Source organism: Balearica regulorum, chromosome 6 (assembly GCF_011004875.1).
Source record: "Balearica regulorum gibbericeps isolate bBalReg1 chromosome 6, bBalReg1.pri, whole genome shotgun sequence".
Lineage (NCBI taxonomy): Eukaryota > Metazoa > Chordata > Aves > Gruiformes > Gruidae > Balearica > Balearica regulorum.
The window spans coordinates 11,702,889-11,722,270 of NC_046189.1; the positions used below are offsets into that span (position 1 = coordinate 11,702,889).

The following is a 19,382-nucleotide window of genomic DNA, read 5'->3' on the forward strand; positions in this document are numbered from 1 at the left end:
ACCGCCTGGGCAGAAGTTTTATTCATTAGACACTACATTTATTTGTGCTGCCACCAGTTCACGGGCCACAAATCTCAGAATGTGCTTATCTCATTTAATTTCTCTCCTGAGCCCTGTACAAAATGCAATGGGTTGCTACTCCTCCTAGCTTCTACTCACGCTGAGAATATTATTGTTTGATGCCAACAGCAAGCACTTTTGTGCTTTCTCTCTTGGAAAACACCCTCTCCTTTTAAGTCAGACAACAAAGGTTTTCTGCTTATGTAACTAAATTTTATGATCACGTTAATCTTTTGTGAAACACTTTTACTAATACAGTTTTCTGAATGAAGAGGTAAAGCAAAGGGAAGATGCTGCTGTTGTCTTTGGAGCCTAGTTCACAGAGAGATCACAATAACAAAGAGGTGATTATAATAACTCATAAATCTGCTCCTCCAAACCTCATAAAACTCCAAACCTGCTGTTGGGTACAAGTACTGATGGCCATCATGAGTAATGATACTTCAGAGATTAAAGGACAATGAAAACATAGAACATGCAACACAAAATTAATTTTGACTCATGCTGAGCTACTTGGGAAAAATTCACGCAGTTCCTGCAGACTGAACCCCAGCACAGTCTCACTGACACAAAGTCCAATTTTCAAAAGCCCACATTATAAGTTTTTTCACACTCACTTGGATAGATAAAAAGCCGCAAGATAAATCACCTGCAATTTATGCTGTTGATCAGACAAACCCTATAGCGCGCGGATGACGTTTTGGCAGTGAGGTGCTGGAACTAAGAGTCCCAGAAGAATGCTAGAAAGTCTCCTTCCCTCATTAGGAACCTGATATAAAATAAGACATTTTTTGATGCTACTGGGATTCAGGGGAGAAATGGGCAGAACTGCTTCACCTTTCTCTTTATGTGGATATTGCCTGTGGCTATTACTCGCAATCTTCTCACACCTGAATTATTCTAGCATTTGAGGTTGGAAATTAGAATGTGCCTCTCAATCACAAGACTGACGGTTCTGAAATAACTTCCTAAAAAAAATATGCAACTCATTTGAAAAGGCAGTGTAATCATCTGTGAAACCAATCATATAGCAAGGTTGCTTGCAAAGTGTTAGACACTTCTACCATAAGGTTCATTTCAACCCCACATTCTCAAACTACCATAAGCTTTACCCTTACAGTCCTCCAGTTTAGGAAAACACTGCCTTTAAAATCTGCAAGCACATCCAGGAGTTTACCATGAATTACGTGTACTTCTCAAGAGACATCTGCTTTATGCTTTGTTCTGACATATTTTGATCATGTTTTTTGTCAGTACAACAGTTTGGAAATATTTTTTGATTTTTTTTTTCATAGCACTTCTGAAAAGGTAGGTTAGCATTATATTCCTACTGTGAGCTGGAAAAAAAAATCTGGGGGAAGTTAAATTAGCAGTGTCAGCATGAGGGATTAAAATGGTTCTTAGTCCAATATTAAAACTGTACTTCAGTCTTTATGTCACACACACAATAAATAGAGTTATTTTGAGCACCTATGGCCAAACCTCTATTAGGGTCCGTGTATATATATATAAGACCTTTTGCTTTAGTTCATGATTTCTCATTCTGAGACATTAGATGACAACATACAGGATGAGCTTTTTGGCAATGCCCCAACAAAGCATTTAAACTAATATAAAAAGAGATTTATGTTTTTTAAGGGAGAATGTAAGCATTTACAAAAAAATGTTTAATATACTTTGATTTTCACGAATATAAAACATATTGTGTGTGCACACACACACATATATACATACATACACATACATTTCTACCCTAAGAACATAGAATGTTTAGACAAACTTCTTTTTTCAAAACAGATTTCTCTTTTTAGGGACTACTCACAAAAAGATCATATATTTCAAAAATACATTTGTTAGTATAGATCAATTCCAAAAACCACCAGTTGTTCTACCTCTGATTTGCAAGTTCTTGTGTTTACATTTGTTTAGATACATCCTACTGCGCAGTTTCTAGTCTTCAAATCAACTTCCCGACTCTTAGAATCATGTTTCTAATGTAAATACCACTTACAACTCAAACTCATTCATAACTTTTTTGCTACTGTTCCATAGTAATTTTTGCATAACAGGAATTCTTCATTTGTACTTCAGGGCATGAGCCCACATTTCAAATATGTACTTCAGCAAGTTTCTGAATCCACAAATATTGTCACTTTGAATGCTTTAGAAGGTTTTTTTTTAAATTAGTTGCTTTGTTTATTAATTCCGCTCCGTCACAGTGCATGTTTTATAACTGTATCAACAAATTTAAATATATTTTCTAAGCTTGCAACAACTGCAACCAGCTGGATGAAACTCAGAAAGAGGCGCTGCCCAAAGCTCATTCATATATGCTTTGCTGGGTATTACTTGTAGCTTTAAAATTAGGTAATTTACCAGTTAATAACAGTGAGGGACAGCACCTTACCTGACAAAATGAGAAGCTCAATGATGTCTGCATCCCCCAGGAACGATGCAACATGAAGAGGAGTTCGTTTCTCAGCATCCTACAAAACCACAGATTGTCCAGTTATAAAACATGGTCAATAACTGCAAGTGTTAGTGTTAGAGCAATGGATTTGTATATAGTATTTATTTTTATATGTATATTTTTGTTTATAATTAGAAATGCAATCTCAACCAGTGAAAGAAGAAAGTTCAAGGTCTGAACAACACACTTCCTCCCAATAATCCTCAACTTATCACTTAGTTCCACCAGACCTTGCAGATACACTGTCTTTACTCTGATATCTTGTTTGCAGGTAGATCAAATCAAATCTAAAATGAGGAAAGATGTCATCCTTGGGTCTCTTTCGGAAACATTTTCCACTTTAAGCATTGAGGAAACGTAATTCAGATGCTTCTGGACACCGGAGTTTGTAATGCAGTTTGCATCAACCATGTAACAGCAGACTTTTCAGAAGGGTATCTCTGCAGAGCAGTCTGGAACCACACACAAGGACAAGATGCAATTCTCTTAGTCTACAAAGCCTGGTTGTCTACAGCAGCCCAAAATGGGCTTATACACCTTGATCAACCTTTAAACACAAATAATGAAAATATTATGAGTCAGGTCTGCGTCTTTAAACTTAGAATAATTGCTAATAATGATATATACAACTTCTGAAATACATCTAATTTTATTTGATTTCTGAAATTTTCAGCCTCAGGGAGTCACATTTTCAAGATTTTCTTTTCTAACTTCAAGGGGTATAAATTCAGCTTTTACAAAAACCTTTCTTTTATCGCTTTATTCAGACGATTCCAGAACATAGGCCTTTACAAGAAACTGCTAAACATTATAATGTGGGCAACAAAAATCACAAGAACTGCTAATATTGCTCATCATGCTAGTCGACCCCTGTTTCCAGTCCTAAATGTATTTCATTTTGGTTTCTTAACCACTAATACAAAAAAGTTGTAAGAGACTTATCAAACTTACCAAATTACAACCTACCAGTATTAAATACTTGTAAACTGGTAACAGATTCAACACCACCTGCAAATGCTACCAGTATTTACACTCTCTCCCGAAACATATCTCTGAGCCTGTCAAGTAAAATATCACTTTTAACATGCCCAAAAGGTCATGAACTGCAAGCCATTTTGGACTATCTTCAAAGTATGCTATAAACACGGACAAATCAGTGCAGCAGAACCATTTGTCATGAGAATTCTGCAAATTGTTTTCCAGCTCTGCGAGGCACAGAGACACTGGTCACCAGAATGAATTACCTTTAATTTTTAGATTAAAATTTTAGATTAATTTTAGATTTTTGCACACATACATCATGTACGCAGTCCTCGAATTCTGCTGCAGTGGGTTTTGGTCTTACACATTGGGCATGCACATAAAACACTCAAAACACAGATGACGTGGCATCCCGCTTGTCACAGGTCAGAGGGATACATATCTTACAGCACTTCACCTCCTCACATGGTAGGCAAATGAAAACAATATTAAGCAATGTCCATCCAGCAGTGTCCACTCAGGAACCAAAACCACAGGCTGGATTCTTATTCTTCAGGCTACATGAGTGCATACAAGACCCTTCATAAGTATTGCTTCATATCACCTACCCTAAGGCTATCCATGGCAAAAAATACGCTAAGACTGATCGAACAATTGTACAAAAATAGAATTGGTTTTATTTATTTTTTAGCTTGTTCATTTTAATGTATGGATCTCTCTCTAGCACAATGTAGTATTTGTAATAGCCATCGTACCTCTCAGTGATAATTTTCGTAGCAGCTTCTTGCAACACAGCCAAGTTTGGCAACAGAACAGAGTAGTTTGAAGTTGAATGCTAATGATACAAGACCAAGCACTTTTCTATATGAAGGAACCAAGGCTATTCAGTGCTTTATTGATTATAAGCCATATTTTATACTAAACTGTAAATCTGATGGAAATTTGAGAATGGAGGGAGAAAAGCACATGAAACAGAAAAGTAGAAGTTTTATCCTTCTATAACAGGAATAACTCTCTGTAAGTATTCTCAGATTTCACTTGTTAAAAATCAATGAAAAATCCTATCAAATTAAGTGAGAATCAAGTCTTCAGAAAAAGATAGGTTTAGTCACACAACTGAATTTAAGCTTAATTTCTCCAAGAGGAAAAAATGCTAAAATTTCTCCATTTATCACAACTAGACACAAATCAGAGTTCACCCTCACATGAACTAGCAGATGACAAAACCCATTGTGTGGTACAGAAAATTAAAAACACACAAAAGAGCCCTACAGACAACATTTTCGGGAGTTTGGTGGGGAGAATTCTACACATGATGCCTGCAGCAGAGCGTGCAGCTGAGCAACTCAACGGAGGAAAATCCTCAAGTTCCTGTTTACGCTCTGCACAAGCCTGACACAGAAACAGAGGAACCAGGCATCCAACCACACACCTTGCATCCTCCTCAAAGCCATGTACAACTTCAACACAACTTAAATTGCTCATTGGCTTTGTCTCTGGCCTATGCACTAACATCTATGCAGCTACACCTGTAAAAGTAGTACAAATAGTAAATTAATAATGATCTAAAACCTGAATGCTACAAACAGAGAGAGGAATAAAAAGAAAATTTGTCATTTCAGGGAAAGGTCTGGCAGTACCCCAAACCTGAACACACATTATCAAGGCAAGGAAGGGAGGTGGGGTAAGAAATGATAACAGGATTACAAATAACATTAAGACAAATAATCAGACCTGCTTCAAGTGCAGTCCTATGAGGAACAAAAGGTCAGTAAGAGACAGTAGATAAGCTAAACAATGGCTAGAAAATCATGCTGAGATGAGATAAACATTCTCTCCCCAAAAGTGTATTAGTGACTTATATTAGTTCATAGAAAAGATGATGCTGCATTTTAACATTATCTGTACACTTAAAAAAAAAAAAAAGAAGGTACAGACAAAGGAAACTAAGAATTTAACAAACAGGCAATCAAGGACAGAAGGCCTCAGCAAGAAAAACACTCAACACAGGCTTAAACTGTTCAAGTGATCACAGTGACACTGATAAGGCCCTTCACAGGCTTAAAGTTTGGCTAGTCCTTAAGTGCTTTACTGGATCAGAGCCTTAAAGTACACGAAGATTAGCAGAACAGTGGCTTGGATGAATCATATCAACATATGTAAAATGTTCAGGGGCATTAAGAAAAAGGCCAACAATTTCTCCTCAACAGAGCCTACATCTCAAAGGAGATAATAGATTTCAACTTTTATATCAGCTGCAGCCATTCAGATCAGAAGATGTTTGGGACAGAGTTATTTACTGTTAAAGTATAAGCACAACTTCTACAGAAAATAAATGTCTGTATCCTCTTTTTGTCACCAAACTGCCTGAGCAGGAATAATTCAGCACAGGAGGAGTTAATGTGCCACAGAAACCGAGTTAATGAAGTTTCATTGGTAAGAAGTGTTTGGATTCCCACCACCCTCAAGCGACCAGCAATCTGCCTGGGTGGCAGGCTAAACTAAACTGTATTAGAGGCACATGAATGGCTACAACTTCCATTGATACAAGTCTAACCAAAACAATAACAGAAACAACCCTCCTGCTCATCAACCCCATTTACTGTTATTCCATCTGAGAATACCTTATTTAAAAAGCACAAAGTAGCTGGTACCATTAAAAACCTCCAAACATTCAGCTGGAACTTGACTTCAGGAAAATTAACTATTGGAAACTGGTTAGGAACTACTGAAGAGGCTAAAAAGCAAAATGAGCAGTTACTTCTTGGACTATTTACAATTGTTCAGAGCCAAAAGCTGATGCTGTACAAATAAAATCTCTGCCACTTCAGGATTTCCTCCCTCTCACAGATTCTTTTATTAAAGCCTGTAATTCACAAAGCAAATCGAAATGCTTAACTGTGAGCACCAGCTGGGAGGTGAAAGTCATGCTGTGTAACTTACGCCTGGTGTTCATTCTTCTGCTATTACAAGCACAGAAATTCCCATCTGAAAATGCAGATCATGGTTCCAGCACCTCTCATCCCCACAGTCTTCAGTTTAGCCTCAGAAACAAAGATTTTTCTGGGCTGAGTCATGGCCAAGTGCCCATGAGGTAGAAGAAGCAAATACTTTGATCTTCCAGACACAAGAAAAATTATCTTCCCTCTTTCCTTCCATGAGGCTGACAGTAGCTTTCAGGCTAGAAAAAGATAACTTCTAAAATTAATTACTAATCCTAGATTAAGACTGTAGAAAGTTATCCTAATTAATGGAAATATTTTAATGTTTATAGCAGTGAGTTTCCAATGTAAGGCTCAAAAGGTAGACTTAAGTAACTCCTCCATTTTTATAAATGCAATATTGACTTGGGGGCAAGGGGGGTGGCATGGGAGCATACATCACTCATGAGTTGATGGGAAAAGCTGATTTAGAAAACTCAGGTATTTCAGGTTGACGTTAATGCCTTTGAAGAAAATAAAGCAGCTACAGCCAAACCCTGCCATGAGCTTTTAATGGCCTATACATCCTTAACTGTCTCAACCATTTTGAGGACACTGAACATGAGTCACCAGGACAGATTATATGTATAACTTAGTACCCACTAGTATACTAGCATGCTGTACAAAGTAACTCAGAATATTTCAGACTCTCAATAAACTCCAGGAGAATCTTAGAATCACAGAATCATTTAGGTTGGAAAAGACCCTTAAGATCATCAAGTCCGACCATTAACCTAGCATTGCCAAGCCCACCGCTAAGCCATGTCCCTAAGCATCACATCTACACATCTTTTAAATCCCTCCAGGGATGGGGACTCAACCACTTCCCTGGGCAGCCTGTTCCAGTGCTTGACAACCCTTTTGCTAAAGAAATTCTTCCTATTATCCAATCTAAATCTCCCCTGCCACAACTTGAGGCCATTTCCTCTTGTTCTATCACTTGTTACTTGGGACAAGAGACCAACACCCACATGGCTGCAACCTCCTTTCAGGTAGTTATAGAGAGCGATAAGGTCTCCCCTCAGCCTCCTCTTCTGCAAGCTAAACAACCCCAGTTCCCTCAGCCGCTCCTCATACGACTTGTGCTCTTCAACCAGCTTCATTACTCTTCTTTGGCCACACTCCAGCATCTCAATGTCTGTCTTTTAGAAAGGAGCCCAAAACTGAACACAGAACTCGAGGTGCAGCCTCACCAGTGCCAAGTACAGGGGGATGATCACTGCCCTGGTCCTGCTGGCCACACTATTCCTGAATACAGGCCAGGATGCTGTTGGCCTTCTTGGCCACCTGGGCACACTGCTGGCTCATGTTCAGCTGGCTATCAACCAACACCCCCAGGTCCTTTTCCACTGGGCAGCTTTCCAGCCACTCTTCCCCAAGCCTGTAGCGTTGTATGGGGTTGTTGTGACCCCAGTGCAGGACCCAACACAGCCTTGTTCCACACACTCCAGGAATCTCCTAGACTGTTTCCTCTCTGCTGTATTGTATTTCCAGCAGACATCTGGTGAGTTGAAGTCCCCCACAAGAACAGGAGCTAGCAATTGTGAGACTTCTCCCAGCTGCTTATAGAATATTTTGTCTGCCTCTTCATCCTGGTTGGGTGGTCTACAACAGACTCCCACCATGATATCTGCCCTGTTGGTCTTCCCCCTGATTCCTACCCATAAATATTCAACACTCTTTTCACAATCATTATCTCTAGACAATCAAAACACTCCCCAACATAGAGGGCTACCTCACTGCCTCTCCTTCCTTGCCTATCCCTTCTGAAGAGTTTGCAGCCATCCATTGCAGCACTCCAGTTGTGCAAGTCATCCCACCATGTTTCCATGATGGCAACTATATCATAGTTTTCCCGCTGCACAATGGCTTCCAGCGCTTCCTGTTTGTTGCCCATGCTGCGTGCATTGGTGTAGATGCACTTCAGCTGGGCTATTGATCCCGCCATATTTTTGGGGAGAAAAGCCCTAATTCCTATGTGAACATTCTCAGGCACTTCTGCGGTTTCTCACATATCAATAACCCTTATGTCTTTGCTGCTGTATGGACCTCCACCCCCTGCCTCCACTGAGACAGCATACCAAAGGTCCTTGCTAGCACACTGTTCCTCAAACACTGGCGTGCTGCCCCCAGGCTTATCTCTAGCGAGCCTGGTTTTATCCCTTTCCCCCTTCAAATATAGTTTAAAGTTCTTCCAGTGAGCCCTGGTAACTCCTGTGCAAAGTTCCTTTTCTGTCTTTGAGACAGGTGTACCTTGTCTGTCACCAACAGGCCTGGTGTTGTGTAGACTGAGCCATGAACAAAAACCCCAAAATTTTGCTGGTGACACCAAGCTCAGAGTCAGGTATTGATCTGCTGGATCTTCCTTTTTCTTCCCCTTCTTCACAGTTCAAACATTGTATTTATAAAATATATAAAAATATTTATTTTCTAAAAGAAAAATATTTATTCTAAATAAAAGTCATGCTGGTTGCCTTGCATTGCAAACATCAGTGCAATTTCATATTCAATTTCATTACATAACTGAGAACTGTTCATAATTTCCTTCTGTAGAAAAAAAATCTCCATCACACTTCCCACTTAAATTAACAGCATATCAAACAGCACTATTGGAGGCTAAATACCCATGGAAAACACAGCTATTACCTAGCACCAAACTGTCATACTGTATCAAAGCAGAAGCCTTCCAAAATTCTTGACTAAATCCAGAAGACTCTCCTGCACAGCGTAACTACATCTAGAAGAGGAACATTTACTTCCCAGATAGCTTTATTCTCCTGTAAGACTCCACAGTGCCAAAAAGAAAATCATCATTCCTTGGACAAGAGCAGAGACGAGGGTCTGGTTCCCAGGATTACTGAAATACCACATTACTGTCTCTCTCAGTTCCAAATCAAACATGTCACTTCAAACTGAACAACAAGCTGGTTTTCATATTAGTTATCCCAAGCATGCAAAGCCTTTCAGACTCACAATCCTAAACGTGTGCACACTTGTACCCTCAAGCATTTGTACCACCTCAATAAGCATGCTTAGTGCTATTACAGAAATATATATAACTTTTGTACGTGTGTGAAGACCTGGATAAAGGCTGAATACTCCTAACAAAGGCAGTCCTGCAAATCTATGCCTTACCAAGTAGGATAATGAGAAAAAGTAGTAATAAATGGCATACATCCATGTCTCTGCATAAGGACTTCCTTCTCACTCTCCTTATCCTGTAAATAAACCACCCTCTAAATACATGGTCCTGCATGTAAGACACCGGAATCTCTGCTGGTGCCTCTGCAGACTTGCTCTGCAGCTAGAAACAGGCAGGCAGTGTCCAGGGTCACTACACCCGGGCATGGCTTGATCCCATCCCCAGCCTGGCCTACCAGAAGTTACTGCAGCCCACCTAGATCTGCTGGCTCTGCAGCTCTGCTTTAATGAAAATGAGCCAAATTCAGCTCAACCATTGCCTTCTCCTAATCTACCTCATTTTGGCGAAAGTGAGTGGGGAAGCATTTGCACAAGCAGCTCTTGACTCCGGCAAGCAGTGAGAAGCAGCAGCTTTTCCAGCTGGCAGAGCATCAAGCAAAGAGGCTACGAGGATCAAGCCCAGAAGGTCATATCAGCAACTGTGCCCCAACAGCAGAAACAGAAGCAACTTAAGTTTGGGAAAACAGATGTTGCCTTCAACAGTCTCACTGGTGGGGTGAGGGGGTATATTATTTACTTTCCCAAGAATATGAATGCAATAGAAGATATTCTGGGGACATCAAAGATTTGCATATATTTTGTTTTTTAGGGTTCCATCCACAAGAAAATGCAGGATTAGGGGATAAAGAGTAAAAACGGAGGGAAAGGAATACCTGATTTGGCTTGCAAACATCTCATCAGTTATGGGGAAGAATATTGGAAGGGTTTTTTGCCTGTTTTGTTTGATTTGAATATTTTGAAGGGAAACTAAACTGGAAGACTGAGATGAAAATGGAAATTTTACAGGAAGGATTTTGGTTTAGTAGAAAATCATGACATTGCACATAAGAACTAGACTCTGCAGACATAGGATGCTGCACAGCTGCATGTATTATGAATCCCAGCTAACCAGGGGCTACCACTGGAATAATCCCTGGATTCTGGGGGTCATTCCCTCACACTCTTCCCAAAGTAAAAACAGCATCCCCAAAAATCCCTACCTACACACACATAGCACGATCACCCTGATATCTCTAAATGTACCAAACAGAAAGCGCAGAGGATGTCTACCTGCAACTAATCTGGTGGTCTGGATGGTCCAACCCAATACCCCAAATGCCTTGGGAAAACAGGCTGCTGAGCACTGCCCACAGGCAGAGCACATTGCCCACAGAAATAGCGCGTATTCGGTACTCAGTGGTAGGGAATTGCTCACCGCCAGCCAAGTACAACACTGTCCATGCCCTCAGGGTGAAAAAGTAGCATCGTGTTTCCCCAAAGCATAGCTAGGGACTGGAGAGGTCAACGTGACGATTACAGTAGCAGAACCAATTAAAACCACACTTCTAAGTCAAACAGTTACCACTTTCACTTTGTTGCAAAATAGAAGCACAATTATAGCAGCATCCAGAATGTAGCAATTTCCATCAGCCTACATTTCCCAGCTTTGAAAGATACTAATTATTTCACCAGACAACAACAACAAAAAAAGTAGCTTTCTAAACCTCTGATTTGCTCTAAACTCTTTCCTCTGAGATTAATTTTCTCTTAGGAGCTATGCATATACATCCCTAATTTTGCACAGTTTTTCAATGTGCTTTTTTCTTCTGCCTTCCAAATACCTCTCTTGCTGCAGATTCCAAAAAACAATTTTTAAAACTTCAGAAATCCCCAAAGCTTGCTGCAAAAACAGAGTTTTATTTTGTTTCCCTGTCCTACCTATATTTGAACTATTTCAATATTAACACAACTAATCAAAACGATCAACAAAGGACAACTTGCTGCCAGCGTCAGAGTCTCCTCTCACATGAGCAACCAAGCACTAGAGAAACACCAGCATGGAAGTCATTAAACACCCCCTTAAAATAGTAACATAAGCATGCGTTGCAAATTGCGAGCTCACAGGACAAGCAGGGAAAATGTAACTTTTGATCTTTCATTAGTGACATTTTGAGCCTTTGGCACTTGTCTGCAATCACTATCCAGAACCCAATCTTCAGAATTCGTGCTGACTAGTATTTTTCTAATTACTCCAAAGAACAGCTTTGGGTTTTGCTTCTGACAAAATAGCTGTTCAGGCAAAGCATTCTTGGGTGGACTTTTACCATCTTAAACAGGATTCTGGGCAAGATCATTCAAGTTCAATGACTTTTCTATTAAGTACTATGGTTCTCATCTATAAAATACATTTTCTTCCTTTAATATCTCACTTGACAGTAGAGAACATCTCCCTAGCAACCATCACTACCATATTTGCAGCCAAAGGATATAAAAATATTTGAGAAGCCTATAGTAACCTTGTACAGAAAATGCTATTTTGAAAGACCAACATGAAATACAGCAGAAATTGTAGGACTATCATGTTCATTTAGGTTTGGGGTTTGTTTATTTTGGTTGGTTGGTTTTGGTTTTTTACTTTGTTTTTTTAAGACCATCAGGGAAAACAAATAAGGAGGAAACTCAAGGGAAATCACCCTTTAAAGAAGCACTTTTAGGAACTTCTTTCAAGAAAACAACCAGGTACTGATAATCACAGGGAAAGCCTAACATCAGTGTCGTCTTTGATCAGACTCCCCATTTAAAACAACAGCAAATCTTTCCTTCCACTTGACAGCGAACGGAGTGGAGCCCCAGTTAACCAGATCTGTAGGATCATTTCTCCTGTTCCTTTCTGCATCTCTGACCAGATGGCTGGACCCCACTGCCTGCAAAAGCTGCAGTGCCAAGACTACACCAGACAAATTGCTGGAGTTAGCTGTGAATAAACTCATGGCTTTATGTCAGAGAAAGACAAGAAGAAAAGGAAGGTTGATTCAAAAGTCCAGGAAACACCTGGAAATCACCATTCTGCTTCTGCTTTATATTCTTGCCACTTTCAGAGGCCACAGACCATAGTCAAGACTGGCAGGGTCTGTTTCTAACAGTACGGATTTAGGTTAAAATCAAAGCTGGGGGGTGGGGTGGGGAATGACTTGTGCAAAAAGACCAAGTTCAAATGGAGATTTTTTTTTTTTTTTCCCACTGCCAAAACACTTCACTACTACTTGTTTTCAGCTGCTCACCATTGTCTGGAGAATAAGCCAAACTGCAGAACAGTAATTCCTTTGTAAGTAAATCATGGCCAAGATACTGCTTCCTTACTCTCACTGCTGAGACCTATAGTGAAGCTTTATTTCAAGTACAGACAAATGCTGAATAACAGCTCCTGATCCTTTCCTTCATAAAAGGAAACTTTACAGAGAGTAAAAATATGCAGCTTTCAGCTGTTTTCATTCGTTTTCCCAGTAAGAGAGAAAACAATGTCCCAGACTGACCTGTACGTTTGCAATAATTACCATACACTTAGAAAATTTAAAGTCACCTGCTGGAAATAATTATATTTCAGACTATTAATTAGGTTTCCATTGAAGCCCCAAATCTCTAACTTCCAAATAATTTCCAATCTGCTATGTGTTAATTACTAAGGACATGATTAATACTGTCATTGCAACAGCTCATAAGCATGGTGCTTACGTATCACAGGCATATAACATGCCAAGCCACATACCAAGGCGTTGACATCCTCAGTTTTGTAGATCAACATCCGTATCTCTTCTGGATCGCCACTAAAAATCGCTTGGACCAGTGGTGGCTGGAAAAATAAAACAGAAGGAGCAGCATTACAGGTTTGTTGGTTTTCTGTTTAAAAGCAGAGCATATTATTCCTGCTAACATTTACTAATGCTGCCCACATACACTGTATGACCCCAGTAACAAATCATCAGTGAGAACTATCCAGTTTGCTTGGGGATAAACTCAAGTCATGAGTATGTTTGTAGGTATAATGAGCATGTGTGTGCACAAACAGGGACCCTTATTAGAAAGGCAACTTTTGTCAACAACACGTAATTAGCCCAGATGTTCACCTTGGCATGTAAAGGGAAAACTAATTACATCAGATATTGCTGCATGCTTGCTGTTAGCACAGATTAACGGTCATGCAATACACATTTAGAAACAGAACATTATGCAGACAATGAATTTCTGGGCAATTACTAAACCTCTTGTATCTTTTTACTGAATAAATATGCAATGAGTATAGTTAATTTTAACCACCCAAGAAGTAAAATAATTATCTTATTGTTTCAAGTCTGTTATTATGCTATTATGAATCGGAATGCATAAATAAATAATCAGGCATACAGGAGAAACAATATGCCATGCTCATTCCTCTGGCAATGCTGGCGTCACTGCCCGTTGCTGGGAGGGAGTGCTGCATATGCTCAACCGCTCCATTACACGTCCAGAGCTGGCAATTTCAGTCCTTCTGCCTAGGTTTGCTCTGGACCCCCAGCAGCAAATATCCAAGTTATTAACCAAGCTGGCAGAACCAATCTGCTGAATTAAAAGAACAACAACCTTGCTGCTGGAGACTCAGAAAAAGAAGGGGACAAATTACAAAGACACCTATCCCCTGAAGCACATAGCTGAAACAGGTGGTGGCCCCACTTCCACTGTTCCCCCTCCTAAAGGCAATGTGTGCCCCCCCGGAGCTCACTGCCCACCTCCAGGCTGCCTCATGGTCCTACTGGCAAAAAAAGAGTTTGTGGTGCCATGCAATCACCAGAATTTAAAATAACCCTGCAAAATGGAAGCATGCATGACTACTTAAGCACATAAAACCACAACAGTTCTTAAGATTCTGCAGAATTTAACTATCTTGTAAACAAGTTATCTCAAAATCCACAAACAAGCTGGAAGAACAGAGACAATACCATTTTTTCCCAATCATTTCACTGCAAAATTCATCATATTCAAACATGGAAAATACATTTCTAAGCTGATGGTGTCTATTTTAAGACATATTAATCCCTTCAGTCCCTGAGGAAGATTCACGCTGGAATTTCATTCTTGCCACCCCCCAGTGGAAAAAGGACTAAAGCAGCATCTTTTATCACAGCTGTCTGCAGTCTTATGTATTGCAGTGGAAGTTTGAAAAAGAAAGAAACAAATTGCATTTCACTTGAACCCTTTAGCATGCTTCCTTCCCAGCGCATATCAGAACGGCCACAGACTATTCCCCACTGGAGGATGCACACACTGGACCTCAGAGTCTGATCCATTCTCCCTCATCTGCCAAACTCAAACAAATCAGAATTTAACTAAGAGTGAGACGGTCTCATTTATGAATTTTTCTCTACCAAAAGAAATAATTTCAAGCAGTTCTCTGATCTTATGACCACTGGCACACTAATAAAAACTAATATTTCTTAGACTTCGCACAAACTTAACACTAACAGCTATAAAGAACCAGTGAATGTTTATAAAATAAGAACGTTCTCAACAAAATATTTCCATTTACCGTAAGATTTACATAACAAAATAAGCAGGAAAGCATAGAACTCCTTAATTTCAAGCTGAATAGCAACACAATCCAGTGGCCAAGCAACAAATACCTCCAGTGGCTCAGATTAGTCCCTGAACCCACCTGCAGGTACAGCCGGCACCCAACAAAAGGTATCAGCCAGGCTCTGATGACACGTAAGCTGAGACTTCAGGCACAGGTACCATCACCAAGAGAAAAATTAAACGAACTTCAAATCTATTGGATTTTTAAAAACATTCAAATACTGTTACAGGTAGCGTTTTTCTTTTAACTAGAAGAGAGTAAAGCACTGTGAGTCGTTACGTTAAAAAAAAAAAAAAAAAAGAGGAAAGCCTACAATAAGACAGCTTGAACCTTTTTCCATTTGCCAGAAATTTGAGTCAGACACCTGGTTTTACAGGAAATGCTTGACCTTTTCAGTTAACATCAGCTACTTAACAGAAAAAGCAGATTGAGAATAACATCATATTCTTTAGACCTGTAACATGTATAAGATCCTCATCTCAATATTTGTCCCCCATACCACAGTCATATCTACATGCAGTTCCTTATATCAAACCCAGTATTTTTTGTGCCTCTAAATCAGGTTACAGGTCTCAGACTGCTGATATACATAACCTTCGCTGACAGGAGATCGCTGCCATACACCCATTTGCAAAGGTCTTAGTCCTTCAGCCCTTTTTTCCATGAGATTTACTTTTCATAAGTTAATTACAATAGAATCTATCACTGTTAATGGTAACACCAAGAGAGAGAGATAACAGAGAACGATCAAAGCCTGCAAATTGGAAAGAACAGATAAAACCAGTACAGGCTGATAACCACCCTTAGTCACTGCCGTGCAGCTTTCTCCTATTGGCCAGTTTTCTGATTTATTATTTCATGATTTTACTTCACTTTCAAAGCTATTAGTTTTGAAGTGAGAAACACATTATTGTTAAGGAATTTTTATTACTTTTACGACATGTTTCTGTGTGAGATGCACACTTATGTATAATGACCTGTTTAGGAAAAATATGTCAGAAGTATGTTGCAGCATTGTTGCTGCAATTTGAGGTCAGAACTGAGAATGTACATCCGCATCCATCAGCACGATGGAAAAAGTATTGCTCCGTTCAGCAGCTGACAGTGATGAAATGGAGCTTGTGCAGTTACGTACGGGTTGATGATGGATATCCAATGACCTGAACAGATTACTTGATCTTCAGTGATAACTGCGTTCATGCATGAATGACCTCAACTTTAAATAACTTTAAATAAATTATTCCTGAAGGGCAGATAATGACACTTCCTAATTACCAAAAAAGGATACAGTATATTTTTGGAAATAATTTCTAAAACCTGTGACAACATCATTAACGGGTTATTTCATTAACAGAAATATTTTGCTTTAAAATTCTTCCAATTCAGAAGTTGTTAAACACTCAGAATGAAGAAAAAAAAGAAAGCACAGAGCAAGTTATGTATATCTATTATTAGAATTAAGCAAGGGTGCAGGTTTTGGAATGATGAACAACTGTTTCATCAGCTCAGCTCTCTGGAGCTTCCAAATTCTTAAAGAGAGTTTCAGTTGGGAGTGTTCACATTTTTTCCTGAAAACATACACAAGCAGCTAACAAAGACTCTTCCATGTTACAGTAGTAACTGTGTAGAAAAAGTAAGTAGAAAACTCACCAACAAGTTTTATTAGAGTGTTCTTTACTTTGTGCTGTAACAAGTGTTATAGTAAAAATAAAATTTTTTCTGCAGATATCTTCCAATGTTGGAACACATCCCTATCTTTACTGCAAACGGGGCAATCACAAGCTGGACTTCACCAAGTTAATTTAACTCATGGAACTGAAGGCACAATGATTATTTCAGCAAGAGAGAGCTTAAACCCACATGGAAGAAGGTCCTGTGGCTCGGCTCGCATCCATGGAGCCGACAAGCCACACTGGCAGAAAAAAATCCGGCCTTGGGAAATTCTCCTCCACGGATCTGACAGTACAGAGGAAAGCCAAGACTATTATCAAGCAGCATTTCCAGGTCTCTGAACCCCAGATGAGATGAAGTATTTAAGTGGACTGTCTCGAGTATCATTTTAATTACTACGTCCAAAGTGGGTGCAAACCAGTTACTATTTTCATCAAGTAACTGTGACATATATTAAATATTTTGTCTTGATTTTAGATATCCTGACTCACTAACAATGACTTATTTTAGCCAGATTTTCATTTGACAGGACCTGGAGGCAGATAGGGAAAGGACGATCGATTGCCATGCTGATTTGATATAATATACTATCATTTGGTCTTGTGAGTGAAAAGCAGTTACATATTGATCCTCTGCTTGTTCTAATTGCATTACATCAAGTTGCTAGACTAAACGCTTGGATATGTCCATGTACTCATTTCTCTTTAACTGGCAAGGCAATGTAGCAAGACACATAATCATTTCAAATAATCATTGATTTTGTCAGGGTTTTGCCAAACACCTCTTTTTTTTCCTGCAGGTACTCCCATTAATCAAGATTACAAGGTTGTCTGCAATGTCACATCACGTACACCTATTTCCTTCCACTGGTCACAGCACAAACACTACTCCTCTTCCTAATTCTAATTTTTCTCCCTCCAAGTGTACAATACATGACTATCTGAAATGCTGTTTTAACTTTTAAGTCTGTAGGAGTAAGCAGTCATAAACTGTATCTCTTAATTCTTAGCGTGCATTTCCCTGGTGCTTAGTATTTATGCAACACTGATCACTTTTAACAGGCCTTGCAGTCTATTTCACTTGCACAGTGGTTAGCCTTTTACAGTGTTTTATAAATTAATTGCTGGTAAATACAAAGACAAGTTTACTCTTAATTTGTTGTTATTATTTCAAAGATTGTGTTTCTGTTATTGGAATTTCTATATACTGGTTTCTGACAGCAAAGTACTTTCACAGAGCTGGCATTTGGAGAAGAATGTCCTTGGATGGTTGCTAAGGGGCGTTTCAGAGCAATTACAGATTTTTACTGAGCGACTCCTTAGGAATACTTGACCAAGCTACTGAAAGGCCAGTGGAGAGAATCAAATCCGTAAACAGGGTATACTGGTCCTCTGGAAGCACTATAGCAAACTGACAGCATTGTTAAGTGAACAAATGTACAAGCCTAAGACATTTATACTGACCAGACCGATAAATACCCTGTACACTGCAATATTTCAAATATAGCAGGAAAAAAGCTTTTCAATTAATTTAATTCTATCTTCTTATGTGCTTCCATTTTTTTGCAGAATCACCCAATTATTTATAAGGATTGCACATAATCCACCGCAGAAAGGACAACACGTATGCCTACACATTGCTACTTATTTCAATTTGTTCCACTGTGTTTCCACCCTGAAGGACCAACAAGCTTACATGACACAGGTATTCAACAAAACACAAAGCAACACTCCTGAAAGTATGAAAAACTCTGGGTAGATGGCTCTTTACAAACAAGAGATTTTCATGTTGTTTTTAAGCTACTGTTTAAAGGACACAAAAGAACTGGGCTCTGATGCTTTCCCAGACCAATGACTTGTAACTTGCTGCCACACTGTGCTCTACATTGCTTAGAGGGATGTGCTGGGCATTTCAGTTTCATTGCAAGAAGTGTTAGTTTTTCCTGTAACGACTCCCCATTTCTCTCTGTGTCATTTGTAACAGCCTCTTTCTATTTAGCTTCTCCAAAACCTCAGGCTATGTTCATCCTTCAGACCATAAAAAGGACTTTAGCGTCAATGGTGCAGGGCACACAGCAAACGTACTCAGGGAGCAGTGGACAATCAATCGCTGCTTCATTTGCTGTTACTCTCTCCTCAGATTAGGAAAAAACGTATATATAAACTGTAACTAGAGCATATGTTTAGCATCAAGAGCAACTTTGTACCTAAACTTTTTAAAGAAAGAGGAGCTGGAGGGGGGTGTCTGTGTTTTGTCTGGACAACCCAGCATCTCCTGAACCTGCCCACAGCCTCAGTGGGCCTGTCCCATCTGTTGATTCAAATGGCAACTTCATCAAAACACATAGAAATGCTCAAGTGACCAAACGTGAAAATATCCCAGTACACACCTATGGCTACCAACATGATCTAACCCTAAGGGACAGGTACTCAACGGCATCAACGGCGTCAGGCAAGGATGTCTGCAAAGTTGTTCAGTGTGTTACAAACAATGTGAGCTCTGTACTCAGGGCCTTCTCCCCCCTCCCAATGATTAGTTAAATGCTCAGTAACACATGATGGAGAAGACAATAGATCAGATTCTATAACTAAACATAATCACAATTAATCATTTAGTAAGTGATGTGCAAACCAGAATATACTTCAGTTTG

The 19,382-nt window shown here is 39.4% G+C and overlaps 1 protein-coding gene across 10 annotated transcripts in view; it reads right to left on the reverse strand.

Annotated features, from left to right (window-relative positions):
• ANKRD44 (ankyrin repeat domain 44) overlaps positions 1-19,382 on the reverse strand; it is a 158,558-nt gene that overhangs the window by 65,350 nt on the left and 73,826 nt on the right. For all 10 annotated transcript variants that reach the window (XM_075756240.1, XM_075756242.1, XM_075756239.1 and 7 more), the window contains 2 exons: positions 13,220-13,303; positions 2,468-2,546 (listed from right to left, as the gene is read on the reverse strand). In XM_075756240.1, the coding sequence (XP_075612355.1) occupies positions 2,468-2,546; positions 13,220-13,255 (115 nt within the window). In that variant the 5' untranslated portion in view covers positions 13,256-13,303. The remainder of the gene's footprint in view (positions 1-2,467; positions 2,547-13,219; positions 13,304-19,382) is intronic.